Genomic DNA, 19,263 nt, shown 5'->3' with positions numbered 1-19,263 from the left:
ACAAGCGTAGGATCACGTGACTGGAAAAGAGGACATATGAAACAATCAATCTCCAGGTTTTATGAAGTGGTATTGGATTTATTAAATTTGAATCTAATCAAATCGATAAATCGATTTTTTAAACCCAGCCCTCTATCCTGTCCTATCCTGTCCTGTCCTGACCTGTTCTGTCCTGTCCTGTCCTGACCTGTCCCACCCTGTTCCGTCCCGTCCTGTCCTGACCTGTTCTGTCCTGTCCTGACCTGTCCTGTTCCTTCCCGTCCTGACCTGTTCTGTCCTGTCCTGTCCTGACCTGTCCCGCCCCGTTCCGTCCCGTCCCGTCCTGACCTGTCCTGTCCTGTCCTGTCCTGTCCTGTCCTGACCTGTTCTGTCCTGTCCTGTCCTGACCTGTTCTGTCCTGTCCTGACCTGTCCCGTCCCGTTCCTTCCCGTCCTGACCTGTCCCGTCCTGTCCTGTTCTGTCCTGTCTTGTCCTGTCCTGTCCTGACCTGTCCTGTCCTGTCCTGTCCTGACCTGTCCCGTCCTGTCCTGTCTTGTCCTGTCCTGACCTGTCCTGTCCTGTCTTATCCTATCCTACTGTTGGTAACACAATTCATGCACACAGATGTCATTGATCACCTTCAACGGGAAAATCATTCATATTCATTTTCAGTCTTGTGTTGTGAACTTCAGGGTCTAAACTTTGAACAACAGTTGAAAATAAGGACCAACCAGGCTTTAGGGGTTAAAACAAATCTTCAGTTAAAACTTAATCAGGAATTTAATTTGTTGATTAAACAATTCCTTCTTTCTAATGGAAAGGTGTTTGTTTCCTTTCTGTCTTTGTTGAACCTCTTGTCGTGTCTCCTCCTCTCTTCCTCCTGTTTGGTCATTAGTAGTCATCAGTGTGCATCTTTCCCTATCAGTGATTTTGTTTCTCCTCAAAGTTTGCATTTGCATCTCGCTGCCTCTCTTTGTGGTTAATTACTCCTCAGATGTTGTTCTCTCTCACACATTCACCTCATTGCTGCCAACAGTCCTTCAGCAAGTCTAACTTAACTTAAAGGTAACTTAATGTACGAAAACCACCTGACCTGTTTTATGGTCTCCCCTCTGTTTGTCTTTGGCCGGCGCATTATCAAGGTGGCTATCCTTCTCCGCCAAGCTGGCCGTGAATGTGTTAATTCTTGATTAGAGTGCATGCATTTGCCTTCCCCGATTTGCTCCGTGGAGTGAGAAATCACTTTCTCAATGAGAATAATTGAACACGGGCAGGGGGGTGCCAGCTCATTACCCACAAATCACAGGGAGCAGGGGCACCTTTGCTGAAGACAATAATGACTTCAGGGAATAGAAGAGGGCCGCCAGCCTGGAGCCAAAAGCTGCACGGGAAGCAGGGAGCCACGCCGAGAAAGGACGCTGCATCTTCAAACTGTCTCATAAGCTGTGATAATGCTGATTTCTTCTTCTGCTGTTGATGGTTGAGTCTTCTTTACTCAAAAAAGGTGGTGTCTGCCACGAACTAGGTGTCAACAACGTGATTTTAGCTACCTAAAGTGGAAATCATTCTGTCAAAGTAAACACAATTTATAGTGGTTAAAAATAAGTTTTAGAACAATTTCCCACAGTGAACAGGATGCCAGCTTCTCTCCCTCCACTTTCTCAGCCACACTTTTTTTTAAAATATGCGACTCATTTCCACTCTCGATAGAGTGCCAAATGAGTCCGCTTTAACACAATGAGGTCCATTGTCACAATAGACTTTTCTCTCTGTTTTATAGGTCCCATTTGGGGGCCAATGCTTTTAGGTTGCTGAAGGGATGTTATGTGGCCCTGGCCGACAGTAAACATCCACATCTCTGAGCCACTGAGAAATGTGAGACGGAGTTCGACTCGCCATCTCTGCCTAAGAGATTCGTTTCATTTGCATCGGCTGGAGAACAAAGTGGTCACAGTTGGATGCAAAGTGAGAGGAATGGGGTGGTTATTTGAATGGGGAAAGGGGAGGGTGAGGAGAAAAGAGGTGGTTATGAGCCAGTCTGTCTATTTCTAGCCTCAACATTTGGTTATTTGGTTTTGGATTTGGTTATGAACGCCGGGCACTTGAGGGAACACTAGAGGTATCATTGAGATGCTTTCAGGTTTTGCTGTGTTCATGATTGGGCACCATTTCTATCTGCTTTTACCCATGTTTGATGAAGACAAGACTGCATCTACATCATAAACAGCGACATGGCCATGCCTTCACATACCGATCTTTTGAGATGTTTGTTATTAATGTTTCTGTGACAACACCAAACAATGTGCATGACTTTACATGAAACCAAAAAGACCGAGGTAAATAAGAATATTGTGAGTTGTATGTGAGTTGTGAGTATTTTGGCAGTTGTATCTGAAATCTTAGTCACTGGAGTGCATCAGTTCACAATCCACAAAGACAAAATATGTCATGTTTAAGTGCATTAACCTAGCATTAAATTTAACATAAACCTCATGGTCATTTTGTGTTTCAGGCTCGTTTCACTTGTATTTAAAAGAAATTCAAGAAATTATTTGCACTAAAACACAAAAAGCCACAGAGCTGTATGATTCTTTGAGTTTTGAACATTGTTTCAAAGTGTTTCAAAGTGTTTCAAAGTGTTTATTGTCATTTGCCCAGTAAGGAAACAAGTTTCCCTGAACAGTGAAATTCTTACTTTGCCATCCACACTGAATGCCAAAAAGGATTTTAAAATAGAAGAAAACAACTTCAAAACTAGATAGTAGATAAAGATAAAATCAACTTAGTAAATAATCTATGTACATGAATGTGCAGCTTGCTACATAAACTGTTGTGCCACATTCAACAATGAATGATTAGCTGTGCAAAAGAATGGTCATGGGGTAGACGACAAGATGCATGTGCAATATCTATTATAAAGAATAAGACACATAAAACTGTAAACAATATTGCAGTTACTGTGGTTGACAATATAAGTCAGTGTGCAGGGTACAGGCCATTGTTACAGACTCTTATCAGCTGTTAAGGAGTGTAATGGCCAAGGGGAAGTCTGGTTGTACTGCATTTCAGACTCTTGTATCTCCTGCCTGAGGGGAGGAGAGTGAATCTCTCTGAATCTGAATGGGATCTCTGTAATGAGTGTAGACTAGCCCAGAGAACCTTAATGGTGTCATTTTCGCAAAATGCACCTGGAATATGCATGCTTCTCCCTGCAGAACCGTTTTCCATTGGAAGGTTTTATTTTTTCCTCTTCAGACTACAAGTACACAGGACATGGGAGCTATTGTGGAAATAGCACCCCTGCTGAGCTTCATCATAACATTCTCTGATATTTCCTCATGCACTCATGATTTCAGCAAGAATCATGCTGACAGTATTTTCCATTTTTATAAAAAAAAAAAAAGAAAGTGGTGCAGAGAAACCTGTTAGGTTTTGTTACATTCATCTGCCACTTTATCAGGTCTTCCTGTTCAGCTTCTGTTATACATATATCTAACCAGCCAATCACATGGCAGCATGTAGCCATGTAGCGGTGGTGAAGACGACTTGCTGAAGTTCAAACTGAGCATCAGAATGAAGAAGAAAGAGGATGTAGGTGACTTGAACATAACATGGTATTTCAGAAACTGCTGATGTACTGGGATTTTCACATTAGTAAGAAAGTGTGTCCAGGAGTAACCTCAGAGTGTGTGTGTGTGTGTGTGTGTGTGTGTGTGTGTGCGTGTGTGTGTGTGTGTGTTCAAACACTGTTTATATGCAGCAAATTATCTGTGATCTGATCTGATGTGTCCTGTTGGTTGATTCCCTTGTACTCTTATCTCATCAGTGATTCGAATCACTTGTGATGTTTAGCAGGTAAATTAAGATCAGGTTAAACTCCTCCTGTGATTGATCTGTATCTTATGTAATCACCTGTCTTTGCATTTTCAGCTAAGCAGATACAAACAAAGCAGTTTTTGTTTTAACATCACTGAAAAGTCAGTTCATATTTACCCTATATATTGGAATATGTCCTTCCTGTTTCTTTTTTCTCCACCCTTTTTGTTCAAGCACTCATTCCTGCCAAGCTGCACCCCACTTTTCTTTCCTAGGCCTGTTAGATTACTGTGACTGTGCTGGAGTCTTTTGGGACCTCTCTTCATTACTGGTCCCTCATCTCCACGCGCCGCTCTTCATTTAGCCCTGGTTGAAAACAAGTACTCAGCCAAATGGCTTTCTGTCTCCACCTTATCCAAGAATTTCAGCTTGCAATTAAAACGTAATAGAAAGGGCTCTCCACCTCACCCCACAGCTTTCCCATGATGCTACAGATGTGGCCCCTTTCAGAACCTGCCCCACCTGCTCAAACAAGGCAGCAAACAATGGCTGATCCGTAAAATAGACCATTCAGTCCCTATAATAACTTTGCAGTGTGTACCGAAGCTTAAGGTTTCACTATATTATTCATAGTTCAACATCGTTCACTCTGTTTCCAGCTTTGTCATTTTTTTCCTCCTTCCTGTTAAGTAAATTTAGGGTTTAAGGTCAGAGTGTGTGAGACCCTGTCTACATCAGCTTTAGCAGTGCTGTTAGCTGGAACAACGCAGTAGTTGTTTGGAATGGCTGAAATGGAAATTTGGCTGAGCAGGGGTGGTAGTTCGTTGGCAGCCACTGTGCAACTCAATAAGTCAGCATGATCCTGACTCATGGAACGGCTAGAGCAGCCTCGAAAAATAATTAAAAGGAGAAATTATATTTGATTACAATTCAGATCTGATCCACGTGTGTTCTCATTGAAATTCAAATAGCTCCTATTATGTTGATGGGGGTAACATTCACTCACTGACCTTCACAGTTTGAAAGATGGATTAAGCGTTCTAAGCAATGGAAAGCAGACTGTCCTCCCACTTAATAAGCTCAAAATGATGATTAATCTGTGAAAAGCACCGCAGAGTTCCTTTTAATGCATGGGTAAAGACCCTGGATTCAGCTGGGACCATCTGCTCAGCAGGGCTGTGCACTCAGTCCTGAGGATGGGTTGCTCAAAAGGCAAGGCAAGTTTATTTGTGTAGTACATTTCATGTAAAAGAAAAAAAGTACTTAACATAAAACATTACTAGCTAGTATTACAATGAAGTGTAGAAGGAGCTTGTTTGTTGGTTTTAACATTAATGTTTGAATCTTAGGGCTGAATTTTAATCTTTCTTTCTGGGTTCCAAAATCTATTATTTCAGTTTTGTTTTCATTTAACTCATTTTAAGAATTTTAAGAAGTTTTTAAGAAGTTGTGGCACATAGTAAATTTGATTAATGCATTTGACAAGTTTTTGGATCGGGTTATAGTCTCCTGGTAGATTTGTGTGTCATTAGCATAGTTCTGGTAACATTTTGTTTTTCCTAATTTGAGTGAGTGGGAGCATGTAGATGTTGAACAGCAGTGGCCCAAAGATGGACCCTTGAGGAACTCCACAGTTTATTTTAGTTTGCTTTATAGTTACCTGAAGACAAAAAGTACTTTTTTGTCTCTTGGTCTTTTAAATAGGAATCAAACCTAGACCTGGATTAAAAAAAATGATTAACTGCTTTAAATCTATTGAAATGTAATTAATCCAATATGGATTTATAAAACTCAGAAATAGATTAAAAAAAAAAAAAACATTTTCTAGTGACAACAATGAGCCTACTCTCGCATAACTTACTGATGCTCAGCGAGATCTTAGCATAGATAAACAACTGAAAGGTTTCCTTTGTCTCTTTTGTCCATAATCAGCTTCTCTCTCCAAGATAATGCTAAATTCACTCGTAATAACTTTCTCGACACCCAATAAAAAAATGATAAATGGAAGGCTGGAAAACTGCCAGAAACGTCATAAGTAAGGACGATAAATGGTTTTTGGTGGAATATGTCCACAGCTGTGACAAGGGACCTATATGCCCATAATCAGCTTCTCGCTCTGAGAAGATGTCATATTCAGATTTCTTCATTCACTGCTGGAATACATTCACCTGGAAACTATTTAGCAGCTTATTGCCTCTCACATTAGCAGTTAACGGTAAGACCAGGAGCTCTCACATTAGCAGCTAACGCTAAAGGCGGATTTATACTCGAGCGGCATCTGTGTGCGGTCGGTTACGGCGTAGCTGACGCTGGTGAATTTGCTCTTGCACTCGAGCGTAGTGGGTGCGCGTCGTTTTGGTGTCATGTTGCAGTTTCTGAAGGTGGTAGCAGGGGTGGTATCAACTGGTAAACTCACCAGGTCGTTCTTTTGATGGTTCACTCACATCAACTTGATCCATTGGGTGTAGTTTCTATGTATGGGTGTAGTTAACATAATGGTTACTACACAAATTCAGTGAGAAGATCCAGAAATCCGGAAATTCGTAATCCCAAATAGACCAGTCATAAAGGAATGCTACCACATAATCGTCTGCGTTGCAGGGGTGCACGTCAGTTCTGGAAGAGGTGTGTCGGGCTTCCACAGAGTTACGCAGCAACTATGGCGGTGACACAGACACAGAAGATGCACAAGTATAAATCCGCCTTAAGACCATGGGCTCTCACATTAGCAGCTAATGCTAAGACAGTGAGCGCTGCCATGTTCAATTAACACTGAATGTTTTGAACATAACAGGAAGTGACATTACCACATATGTAAGTAGGCCTACTCTGAAAAAAATCCAATAATGTACTGGTAAATGTAGACAACAATCTTTAAGATAATATATTTCAGAATTGCATGTAGATTGTTATAGTAATCTGCTTACTCCCAGATAACTGATTTTGATGGTCCTGTAAACGGGCTCGGTGTTTTATAAAGATATTTATCTGAAAATGTCTTTAATATTGAAGAAGAATTGGCGCTATTACATAAATATCTAAATGAATCAATGCTGAATCGATTCCGGAAATTAGTGGTGATTCCCAGCCCTGCTCAAACCAGTTCATTGTGCTGCCAGAAGGTTGTACCGAGCCTTTTTCAGCTGGTTTAGTAACATATTCTGGTCAGCTGTGTCAAATGCAGCACTGTGATCCAGGAAAACCAGATCTGTTTTGAGTAGACATCATTAAAGCCCTTAAGTAGAGCAGTCTCAGTGCTCTGGTGTGGCCAAAGTCGGACTGGTAGACATCAAAATATTTATTTAATGTCAGGAAGTTGTATAATTGAAGAATAACTTCCTCCGACCTCAACGCGGAGACAAAAAATCATCACATGCTTTTATGTTTTCATTCTTTTTTTAAATCCATCAGAAAGTTCATGTACTTTGAACGTCTATGGCTGAATGTGTATTTATTCAGAAACTTCAGAAGCATTATTCATGGTGCTCAGATGGAAGAAGTGTTCTGGACAGTCACCGGTAATGATAACTTAATTTGCAGTAAATCCTCCCCGGTTTGAACCTCCGGCTCATCCTGCACAGGAGTGGTCTGCTCTTCTTTCAGCTGTTATTGATGAGGCTTGGAAAAAATCTCGGGACTCTCTGTCCGCGTTGTGCCTCAGTTATTGACCTGGTGATTGATTTAGGCTCTCATAATTAGCAGGCCTAATTTCATTAAAGTGCAATTTAACAATACAGTAAGCAAAGGCAAAGGCAGCTGTGTCATTGATAAATCAGCTCAGGCTTGATGTGAAACAGGCACAGACTAAATGATGTATTCTGCTCAGCAGGTATCTCAGATATGGAGAGGAAGAGACAAAGGTTGAAATCAAGAGACAAAGATGAGGAATGAGATGGAAAAAGAGGCCTTTATTGATGTAAATGTCAGTCTATAAACAGGAGTGTCTGTCCGTCACCTCCACCCATCAGTGCTGAAATGGACAAATGCAAACTCTCCTCTCTGATCTCATTTTCTTAAAGGCATTAGGAAACTGTCTGTTCCGATAATCTGCTTCATGTTAAATTGCATCTGAGCTGTAACTTTATGAAGCAGAAGCTGCGTCCTTACAAAGTAAAACAAATGGAGACAGACTTAAAAAGTGCTGAGAAAAAACACTCGTTGTCATGTGTGTGTGTAAACAAAGAATGACCTCAAACATCTAAGAAATTATACTCTCTTCTTCCTACAGGTGCTCCTGATGGTTATCTGTTGGCTTTTCTTAGAGGCCTTAGGATGTTTACAGTTTGTTTTTTACAGGCGTAGCAGCTGGTCATCTAATTTTTCTGTTTTTTCAGATATAAAACTCTCCCTGATTCTGTTTGACATTGGCTGCTGATGGAAACCCATATTTATGTATTTATGATGCGATGCAGGCTTCCTTCAGGAATTTTTTAAACTGTGGCGGAGGGTGTTGCAATTGCCACTCGAAAAAAATCACACACACACACAGACACACACAAAAAAAAAGAAAAATCACAACTTTAAACTTTTATAAATAAATGATTTCTTTAAGGCATGTTATTTAAGGCAAACGTGTATTGTTCCCTTATCAAATGACACAGTTTACCAGGCTGAGAGCACATGATTTCTCTTGTTTTTTTTATTTTCATGCACCACCATACTTTTTATCTTCTTTTTTCTTTTTACATCTCTTATCTTTTCTAGTTTTGACCTGACGTGTTAACTGTGTCCAATAGTAACTGTGTATATAGTATTTTTGCATCTTACAGTTTAATTTTACTCTTTTATTCTCGCTCTATCATTTTATAATGCTGCCGTAACACTAAAAGTACAAATGTACACATCACATTTGGCATTTAAAGGCATAGACACAATGAATTTTCTCATAAAAAGAGATGTGCTTCATTAGCTGTTCTCTGACACCCCACTGTGTCGCCCCCCCCGTCCCATAAATAGCCTTGGCTGGTTCGACATCAGGGTAGTACTGCTTTGATTTTCAGACAGAAATCTAATGTTTAACTAAACAGAGAACATTTCTCTAAATACACTTTTCACTGAAACAAAAACATGATTATTTAATGTTGCAAATGCAAGATAATAATTAATTGTAGCTGAAATGAACCAACAAAAACTTCAGAACAGCCACAGAAAACTGAAAATGTAATGTGGGATAGACAAGGTTCTGACAGCAAAAGAAACTAAGTAGAGTTTAGATGAATGTGCAGGTAGAATAAAGAAGAAGACCATCCCGACCCCTTTGTAATCATCTATCCAGTTTCACTCTTCAAATGTACTTCTTTCCCCATTCCAAAAGATGTTGGTGGAGTATCCTCGCTGGGTTGTGTATGAGGTCCTGTCCCGAGTATAGTTGAAGTTAAAATTCTTTTAATGTCTGATGCCTCCTTCCATGGCTCCATCCTACATTTCTGAGCTTCTGCAGCTTTATTCACCTACTCCATCCCTCAGGTCAGCTGATCAGCCAGTAACCAAGTGGAAGCTCAAAGGGGGTCGTGCTTTCTCTGTTGCAGCACCTCTAACGTGGTATGAGCCCCCATTCCACATTAGACAGACCTCTGCATTATCAAATTTAAAATCTCTCCTTTAAACCTTTCTATTTAGTTTTTAACACCGTTATTTTACCTTTCTTTTTATTTATTTACTGTTGTTTTAGTTGTTTTAATTTATTTTATGTTGTTTTACTTTGTAATTTAGAGCTGTTTTAATATGTTTTTATCTTTTTACTTATTTTATTTCAGGTGATGTGTTTGCTCTTATGAGTGTTATTTGTGGCTTGTATTTTAATTTTCTGTGCAGCAATTTGGTCCAGTGTGGTTGTTTTAAAGTGCGTTATAAATAAAGCTGGATTGGATTGGAAGTATCTCAGGTTCTTGTTCAGGAATGAGGGAAGGATGGAGCGGGAGCGGGCTCTCCCTTAGAGATAGGGTGAAAAGCTCTGTGATCCGGAGGAGCTCAGAGTAGAGCCGCTGCTCCTCTGCTTCGAGGTGCCAGATGAGGTGGCTCGGGCATCTGGTCAGGCTGTCTTCAGGATGCCTCCCTGGTGAGGTACCTTCCTGGCATGTCCCACCAGGAAGAGAACCCAGGGAATTCCCAGGACATGCTGGATGGACTACATCTCTCGGCATTCCTAGGAACACCTCGGGATTCCCCCAGATGAGCTGATGAATGTAGCCAGAGACAGGAAAGTCTGGGTTTCCCTGCTTAAGCAGCTGCCCCATGACCCGACCCCGGATAAGTGGATAAAAAGGATGGATGGATGGATGGATGGATGGTCTCGTCCATTCTGATGTATTGGTTGCTGTAATGGTGATGGAGTCTATTGACCTGATGGATAATGAAGGGTTAAGGATGGTGGGATGGATTCTTGGGTGCAGCACCCTTGTCCAGTCTAATCAGAAAGGACATTTCTGGGCCTAATTAGACTCTAATGGCTGCTTCCTCTGGGGGATGGGTATGAGTACAGTACATTCTCACACAGCTCTGACCAAGCCTTCCTGGATGTAAATTTACATCACAAGCTTGTGAAAAATTGCAGTTGTTCAAATTTAGGTATAAAATCTTTGTGTCTAACATCACAAAGTTTCTTTCAGCTGCCGGTTGAAAAGAGCAAAATTCTGGCTCCAGTTAAAATGGAACAATATTAGTAATTTCTTCTGGAGGTCAAATGAACTTTAATAGGACTATTAGGGGTTATTACCAGCAGCTTGTATTTGTACGTCTGTGCCTGAGCACAAAGCAGCAGAACTGTGAAGTCCCATTATGGTTGTGTATATTGTACAGTGTTTAGTTGAACTGCATTAACTGGAGGTAATGAGGGTGCAATTAAAGGCTTCTTAACCTTTTGTGTGGGACAGGAAAAGCTGCCGCCTCTACTGCTTTATTTCTTCTTCCATATTCTCATTAAAAGCAAATTCTTTTCACTTGTTGCCGTCATGTGTTACTTTTGGCTGCTTAAATGTTTCCCTAAGAGGCATATGTCACCCTGCACTAATGTTTCCCACTTTTAGCCTGTCAAACGAATGAGATGTTAGTCTTTATGAATACAAACCCAATTCCAAAAAATAATAGTCCAACAAGAACTAAGCCAAAACCCAGAGACAGTGGAACAAGTTTTAAAAATCTAATCTAAATAAAAACAGAACGCAGTGATTTATAAATCTCTTCAACTCATATTTTATTTCCAGTTGAAGATAAACAACATATCAGATGGTGAAACACATTCTGATCTGATGTGTTGTTGATCTCATCCTGGGAAGAGAATATGAGTTGATGAGATTTAGAAATCATTGCATTCTAATGATTTTATCAAGAGAGTTTTTCCAAATCGTCTGAGTAAATAAACCACCTCATTGTTCATTCGAGACATTTCTATATTCTTGTCTGTGGTGTCCATTGTCCTGGTCACAGACGGCCCTTTGTAAGGGAGCGTGTGAAGTAGTATGTTCCACACATGAAGCTGACACACATGTGGACCTCAGCCCTACAGGAGGAGCGCTGACCAGAAGCACACCATTCTCTCCGACCTTTGAACCCATCCTTGTTAAGCCCTTGACGCCAGCGATGGGCTCAGGAGGGAGCCCCTCCACCCCTTTTTCCAAACAGCTACATGTTGTTATGGCCCATGGCTAAAAGCGAGACACACACACTGTTACAGTCTGCCTTCTTTAGGTCCGTTGTTGATGGGGGCTGACAGCTCCTCAACATGCTGCCTATGCCCCAACCTTTAAACAGCTTAGGTGTGTATGTACTCCCCCTCCTCACCCAGCAGCTGCTGCCTTCCTTCCTCCCACTCTCTTCCTTCCCTTTGGTCCTCTCATTGCTCTCTAACCTGCCAGTCCATTTGAAGGAAACAAGGCTCTGCACTTTGCAGCTCTCTGTCTCTTCCACCATCCCTGTCTTTCTCTATCTCTCTCACTTCCACGATTCTCTATAATCTAATGCTGCAGCTGTCTGACGGCCAAACCCATAACCTCTGCTTTTACCGTCCTTCATTGCTGAAGAAGCTGGTGGTGTTTTTTCCGGCTGTCCCTGCTGCATGGGAGGAAGAAAATGAGGTGGAGGAGGGATGGATGGATGCAGCAAGAGGGTAAAAAGAGAGGGCAGGTTAGGGGTGAGTGCATGGGAGGGTTGAAAAGCCTTGTTGCATACCCACTCAGCTGGTTACTAAGGGATCAACAGGGTGCTAAAAGCACTCAGGGGAGGAGGAAATGAATGGTTTTTAAAGAAAGGGGAATTCAAAGAGATGGAGAGATGAAGAAAGAGAGCATAAAGGCAGAATGAGTTTCTGCGAGAGGTGGATGTATATTTAGTTTATGTCTCCCCTCCACTTTCGCTGTGCTCAGCTTGGCCACTGACACAAGGACAGATAATATGAGGATTGGCAGCAAATATTAAAGGAAATGACTTCTTTTTCTTCCTCTGATCACACGGAGACTTAGGGACCTTTAAGACTGACTCTGTTGGGTGTCTGCAGCTTAAATGATATTTCTCCGTTGGTTATATTCAGTCTCACTAAAGTAGGATATGTTAGTCTGGACTTTGTCTGGACTTTGTCCACCATCCAGAGCGACAATGTTTGTGTAATGAATATCCTCCTTTTGACTTTAACAAAAAACACTGTGTCTACTTGAGCACTGCCTCATAATTTCAGTGTCAAGAGTCAATCATGTGTCTCTGTATGGTAAAAAAGTGAGTATCTATCCATCCATCCATCCATCCATCCATCCATCTATCTATCTATCTATCTATCTATCTATCTATCTATCTATCTATCTATCTATCTATCTATCTATCTATCTATCTATCTATCTATCTATCTATCTATCTATCTATCTATCTATCTATCTATCTATCTATCTAAATGCTACCATGTGATTGGCTGATGCTGACAAATGCTGATACCATCTTCTTTTTCTTTATTTCTTTGTTTTTTCCCTTATCCGACCACCCTCCTCTGGTTTCTGCTTTGTTTTCATGAGCTTGCATTGTTTTTGGTTTTTTATTGATTAGATTTATGATCAGATTGTGTTAATCTGATTTGTACTTGGAACATTTTATGCTAATGAGATCCGTCTCATTCTCTCTCTGCACCTGATTGCTCTGTGATTTTAGTAAAGAATCACTTCTCTTCCGATCTCAGAGGAAAACAATCAGATAGATTTAGTGTCTTTTTTTCTGTATCTGCTCTTTATTCCATCCCCTCACTTCACAGCGCTTTCACCTCCTCGATATACTTGAATATGGATATGGTCGTTTTCAAAGTCACATCTTCTTTTCAATTTAGTTTCTGTTCACCTTGTCCCATTTAAACATAATTCATGCAGTATTTATTCTTCTGTTCCTCTTTCATTTGACCCTTTTAGTCGATGTCTTCCCGTCTTTATTGATAGATTCGCACAGCCCGAGTCCTTTGTGCAGGACTTATAGAAGTATATGTTAAAAAATAAATCTTTCCTTCCACACAAAAAAGAAAAAGCTTTGTGAATAACAGGCCCCATGAGATGCCCACAACCTTAGCTGACATGTAATTAAAGGCAGGGGTCACTGGTTGACTGACTCATTTTCATACCAGACGGTTAGGAAGAGGAAATGGACAGGTAGGGTGAGACGAGGTCTTTTAAGGTAGGCTGCCGATGAAATTTTCATGCCCCGTCTCCCCCCACCCCAGACTATAATAAATAAATTGGAGACTGAAGTTTTCCTGCACCACCCATGAGTGTCACCAAAGATATCCCGGCCCCTGAAAAGGGTTGAATCTATTTCCATAAAGACACCAGAATGAATGAGAAGGACTGGATTCGCTTGACATTTTAGTAAAAGAGAGAGAAAAAGAAAAGGTGAAAGGGGTGACGGTGGGGAAATAGCAGCTGCTAACAAAGCATCCCCCCCCCCAAAAAAGAGACATTACTCTTTCTGGACGCACACACCCACATTTACACACATACGTATGAGTGGAAGCAGAAATGGAAGTGATGCTCAGTGTGTTCGTCACCTCTCAGCGAGACCTTCATCAGCTCATGATTAGCTGAAAATGAGCCTCCTGTTATTAGATATATCTTCCATCTACGTTGCATGTCAGGTGTCATCACTGCATGTAAGTGTCTTGTTCAGTCTGTAGCATCCCTATAGAAAGAGCCTGAATGAAGAGTTTTGTCCCCATTAAGGAAAGCATGAAGCTGCTGTCTCATCCCGCTGCCTAGTTAAATCCTCAGATGTCTGGCTCGCATGTGAAAGCCACTTCCTCCCTAACTCGGCTGCCTAATGGCCCTGAAGGAAGATGAGTAGCTGAAATGAAGAAATTGAGAGAAACAGATGAGAAAAGGCACAACCACTTTATTCCTCTCTTAACCCTGATTCTTTCACTTGAAAGACCAGACACACCGAGCGAGACATCACTGATGGAGTCATGGCCTCTTCCTCACTGAGGGGAAAGTTTCTGAAGGATTTCAAAGCTCTGAATCCATGTCTTTCATGCAGAATGTAGTTCTTTTTTGCAGTTAATTGCATTTAAAGAAAAAATAAGAGAGCTATAGGGAAAAGACAGGAACACCGACTGCAGATACCTTTTAATGACATAAATTTGTTTCTTTGTTTCTTTAGGAGGAGGAAGAAGAGGACATGAGACAGGAGAGAAGAATTGAAAGGATAGAGCCAATCGGAAGAGCCGACCCTTCACTGGACCAGTCACCTGTGTTCAGTATTGAGTGAGTGCACACAGGCCTGTACAACATAAAGTTGGGTCATTAAACCACATCTCCAATTCTAAAAGAGTAGAGATGCTGTGTAAATGTAAGTTAAACCAGAATTCCATGATTTTCAAATCTCATCAACTTATATTTTATTTCCAGTAGAAGATAAACAACATCTCAGATGATGAAATCGATGGAAAATATGAGCTGATAGTAAATCTGATGGCAGAAGCACGTCTGGAAAAAGTAGTTCCAGGGTGATGTTCAGCATCGTGTAGCATCCCCTCTTCTTCTAACAACTGTCTGGGAAGTGAGGAGACCAGTTGCTGGAGTTTTAGGAGAGGAATGTTGTCCCATTCTGGTCTGATGCAGGATCCTAGCTGCTCTACAGTAGAGAATCATGTCTGCTTTTAATGCAGAAGATAACCAGCATCCAGCTTTGTCCCATGCACACAGAGATTCCTCCTGATTTTTGGAATCTTCTGATATTCTACACTGTAGATGGTGGAGCTTCAAAGTCTGAGAGACAATTTTCTGAAATTGTTCCACAGTTTTAGATCCAGTTAATCTCAGATTGGTGAACCTCTGTCCATCTTTCCATCTGAGAGACTCTGCTTCTCTGAAATGCTCCTTTTATACCCGGTGACCTGTTTAATTAACATGATTAGTTGTCTAATGCTCCTCCAGATGTTTCTGATTTGTACCAGTTACTTTTCCAGCCTTTTGTTGCTCCTGTTCCAACTTTTTCCAGACGTGTTGCTGCCATCAGATTCACCATCACAGTATCACATGGTAAAATGTCTCAGTTTCACCATCTGATATGTTGGTTATCTTCTACTGGGAATAAAATATGCAAAGTTGAAGCTAAGGCTAATCTCCCATGCTCGGCCAACACAATACAACAATAACAACTTCCAAATCACTGCATTCTGATTTATGCCCAGACTTTTTAAATTCAGGTTGTGTAATGAAAATGTTAATTAAAATAAATTAATATCATATATAAACCGATAACCTTGGTGTCTAATGCAGAGAATATTAAATCTTTTGTTGCATGTAAATAAAACCGTATCACCATTACTGCATAGAGCTCAATACGGCATACTACAGTTTGTGATTTAAAGAACACAGACAGTGCTAATAAATTCTTTAACACTTATCCCCAAAAATAAGCTCACATCAAGGCCAAGGTCTTCCTCCAAAGAAGCAACATCACACATCTGCACGCATCTGCACTGATGGCTGGTCGAGCTCATTTGTCTTCACGTCTTTATCTACACAAATTAACCTCCTCCTCCCTCCTCTTACACATTTTCAATTAATTTGTTCTCTTTTAGCAGTCTGATCTTAATCACTTAATTGGAGTCTCCATTTGGATCTCTAATCGACCCTGAGGTCCATCAGCCAGACTTTGTAATGGATGACTTTGTATAGAAAACTCAATGCAGCCCCCACCAACAAGGCCGAGTCAACCCCCATCCCGTCAACCTTTTATCATGTTTGACTGTGTTGTCTTTTATTCTCTGCATTTCTACATTTTTTAGTCAGTGCCGTTATTTATTTTATTCATTCATGTCTCCCCCTCACGCCTCTTTCTCTTCCCCCTGGTGTCATCCATCAACATCCTGCAGAGGCATGCTCAAGCCAGTCAAAGTGTCCAATGAAGGAGGGCCCCTGGGGATCCATGTGGTCCCTTATGGTTCGCAGGATGTCAGGTAAAAAGATTGAATAAGATTAAATGCAGCTTAGTGAACAGATGGAGTGGCTTTGCTTGTTTATGCTGTGCAAAACTTCTTTTTCTTTCTTAAATTCAAGGCTTTTTTGTCACAGTTGTGTCCACAGAGATGGTGTTCCTTTTTTTGCCTAACTTTTAACTGAAAAGGGGTGGAACTGATGGAGGACATGAAGAGGAATGCATTGCATTTTATGGTTATTCTGGGAAAAAAGGACAGAGGGAGCAGACAGATGTAATCAAACTAAAAGCTTGTGTAAAACACAGATCCCTGCTGCACGCCAAAGTACTGGCACACCTCCAGCATGAATGTGACTACTCAGCGCTGGGAAAGAGGCATGGAGGGGATGAGGTGAAAAGACAGAGTAAGGAGATGAAATGGGATGACATCTGAGGGGGAGAGGATGGCTGTCATTGAGGATGGCCGCTTGAGGAAATAATCTCATTGCTGTTTATTAGGAAGTGTCAGGAAGCTATATTTAGCTTTAACCTCGTGTTAACTCCCTCCGAGGCTGTGAGGCTTCACATTTCCCTCCACTTAGGGATGGAAAATAATGATTGCATCAAAGAAAATTAAACATAGAAAACTGTCAGAATCTTCATAAATAAGAGGATAAATGGTTTTCGGTGGATTATGTTTACAGCTGTGACAAAGCACCACATGCCCAAAATCAGCTTCTCTCACCGAGATAATGACAAATTTGGATTTTTAACATGGCACGAGCAAAGAAAAGACACTATTCAGTGGTGCATTTCTTCATATGTTTTATTGTAAGCACTGGGGTGCATGTGCGTGTTTCTTCATTTCATTATAATTTGACATTATAATTGTGGATGAAAAAGGGGTCCGAAGGAAAAAGTTTATGAACCAGTGAAGTAAAAAATCCACCTGTGAGCTATTTATCAGCCTAATACTTCTCACATTAGCAGCTAACGCTAAGACCGTGAGCTCCACCACATTCTACAAAGACCGAATGCTTTGAAAATAACAGAAAATGACCTCACCATGCACGTGCATACTCCAAAATAAATCTGATAATGGACTGGTAAATGCAGACAAGGATTTCCAAATATTGTGTTTTAGAGGTGCATGTAGACGTGTTAGATCAGTAATCTGATTACTCCCAGATGTCTGGTTTTGAAGATCATGTAAATGGGCTCATTGATGTTGTGTCATGTGTGTGACATATCCCCACAATGTGATATAGACGTGTGTGTGTGTGTACACAGCCTGGTTGGTGCATTAAACACGTTATGCAACTGTACTGCATATATGAGGTGTGTGTGAATTCAATAACACACAGAACCAAGCCTGATCGTTAATGTTGCTATGACAACGGTGTCTTTTCCTTCTCCTCAGAGATACTCAAACAGTCACAAAGGCTCAGATGTTTTATCAAAACAATTCTTGAAGCATGAGGAGCAGAAGGGTCTGCTAAACACACAGACACTATTTTCCTTATTCTACTGTCTTCTATGTGGTTTTCATGTCAGGTTTAAAACATCCCTCACGTCCTGAGTTGAGGAGAAAAACTCAAGTCAAAAATGAATTGGAGTCAATGAAGCCAGTGGTGGGTGCACCGCGCTCTGAGGAGATTTGAGAAAAAACCGTAAGGCCTGCAGCAACGATGGTCACATTGGTGAAAGAAAAGAAAAATGTCTGTTTTGATGTATGATTGTGTGTGTATAGAAGAAACTGTGGGTGTGAAGGAAGTTTATTTGAGGAGTTTACTGGTTGATTTTAAGGGCAAAGATGAGTGCATCACTTTAAAGTGTGACGTCGCTGAGGGCAGTTTTTGATAACCATAAAAGAAATCAAAATATCCTTTCAGACATAAAATGTTTTATCTTTCATGACCCGTTTAACCTTTGAATGACATTTTTATGTGAAAGTATACCTGAGTTACTGGGCTACAATTTGGGCTTGATTTTTCACTCATTTCTGCAGAACTCCATTCATTTGTATGGGTGGAATTTTGCAGTATTGTGTGATTTTCATGATTATCGCTACCAAAGGTCGTAGCGTAGTTCCTATGATGGAGCTGCATGTTTTGATATATATTTTTGTTAGGCTCTTCTCAAAACGGTATGAATGACTGCAATATAAGTACCTTAATGCATTTGATATTGGCACCCATAATGAAAGAGAAATTCCGTCAAAAATAAAGTTTATTTCCTGGTGTTCAGATGTTTATTTTTAGTTTTCTGGTATTCCTGCAGTTCACATGAAGTTGTGTAAGAAATAGCGTGGCCAGAATATTTCCTCTCCATCAGCTTTGGGTTGGTACTAATAGCTATCAGCGCCTTCAGTTAAATCCACCCATGATAAGACTTAGTGCCTGGTCAGTGGGTTGATGCTAATGGCCTGACCCAGCTTTTTCCTGTGTGCAATGCACTAGGACAGGAGGCATTAGGCTCAAGTGGGCTGTCATTAGTGTCTAGACCAGGGCCAGAGGGGTCAGACTGCGAGGAAAAAAAGGCAACAAACAGGGAACTGCAGCCATTCCAACATGGACTGTTCGTATTCTGCTCCACTGCACTGACATGAAGTGATATCCGAGCAGCAGGGGAAGACAGCTGTAGGAGAGAGCTTAGAGACTCTGTCACTCCAGCTGACAGTATCTCCAGCCTGCACACACACATCTAGATTTACTGATCCTCACCTGAAAATGAATTTACATCCGAGCGGTTTGTGAGAAATATGGATGCTGTGTGTTCACAGGCCGACCCGAGCTGTCTCATTTCACAAACAGTTCCTGCTGCATCATTGCTGATCTGCCTTTTACAGAGCTGTGTGTGCACACTGATATACCTTACATCTGCACACAAACACACACCTCTTCCAGATGCATTCTGTGCTTAATGAACTTCTCATTCCATTACCAGTTTCAACGGTAAACAAACTGCGGACTGTAACTGCTGTGCATAAGTGGATCCTGATTGGATTATTATTTGATTAGAGGCAATAGATGAGAGCAGGTGGCCTCCTTTGAGTCATTTCTTCAGCACTGCCACACCAACAGGATGGAG

General features: G+C 41.0%; 1 protein-coding gene across 2 annotated transcripts in view; it reads left to right on the top strand.

Annotated features, from left to right (window-relative positions):
- The window catches only part of LOC121629118 (partitioning defective 3 homolog), a 432,758-nt gene that overhangs the window by 195,392 nt on the left and 218,103 nt on the right, over positions 1-19,263 (top strand). For both annotated transcript variants that reach the window (XM_041968670.1, XM_041968671.1), the window contains exons 6-7: positions 14,413-14,516; positions 16,133-16,216. In XM_041968670.1, the coding sequence (XP_041824604.1) occupies positions 14,413-14,516; positions 16,133-16,216 (188 nt within the window). The remainder of the gene's footprint in view (positions 1-14,412; positions 14,517-16,132; positions 16,217-19,263) is intronic.

The sequence above is a fragment of the Melanotaenia boesemani genome, chromosome 18 (assembly GCF_017639745.1).
Source record: "Melanotaenia boesemani isolate fMelBoe1 chromosome 18, fMelBoe1.pri, whole genome shotgun sequence".
Classification (NCBI taxonomy): domain Eukaryota; kingdom Metazoa; phylum Chordata; class Actinopteri; order Atheriniformes; family Melanotaeniidae; genus Melanotaenia; species Melanotaenia boesemani.
Note: the sequence above shows the minus strand (reverse complement) of the source record. Positions and strands in the feature narration are given on the sequence as shown.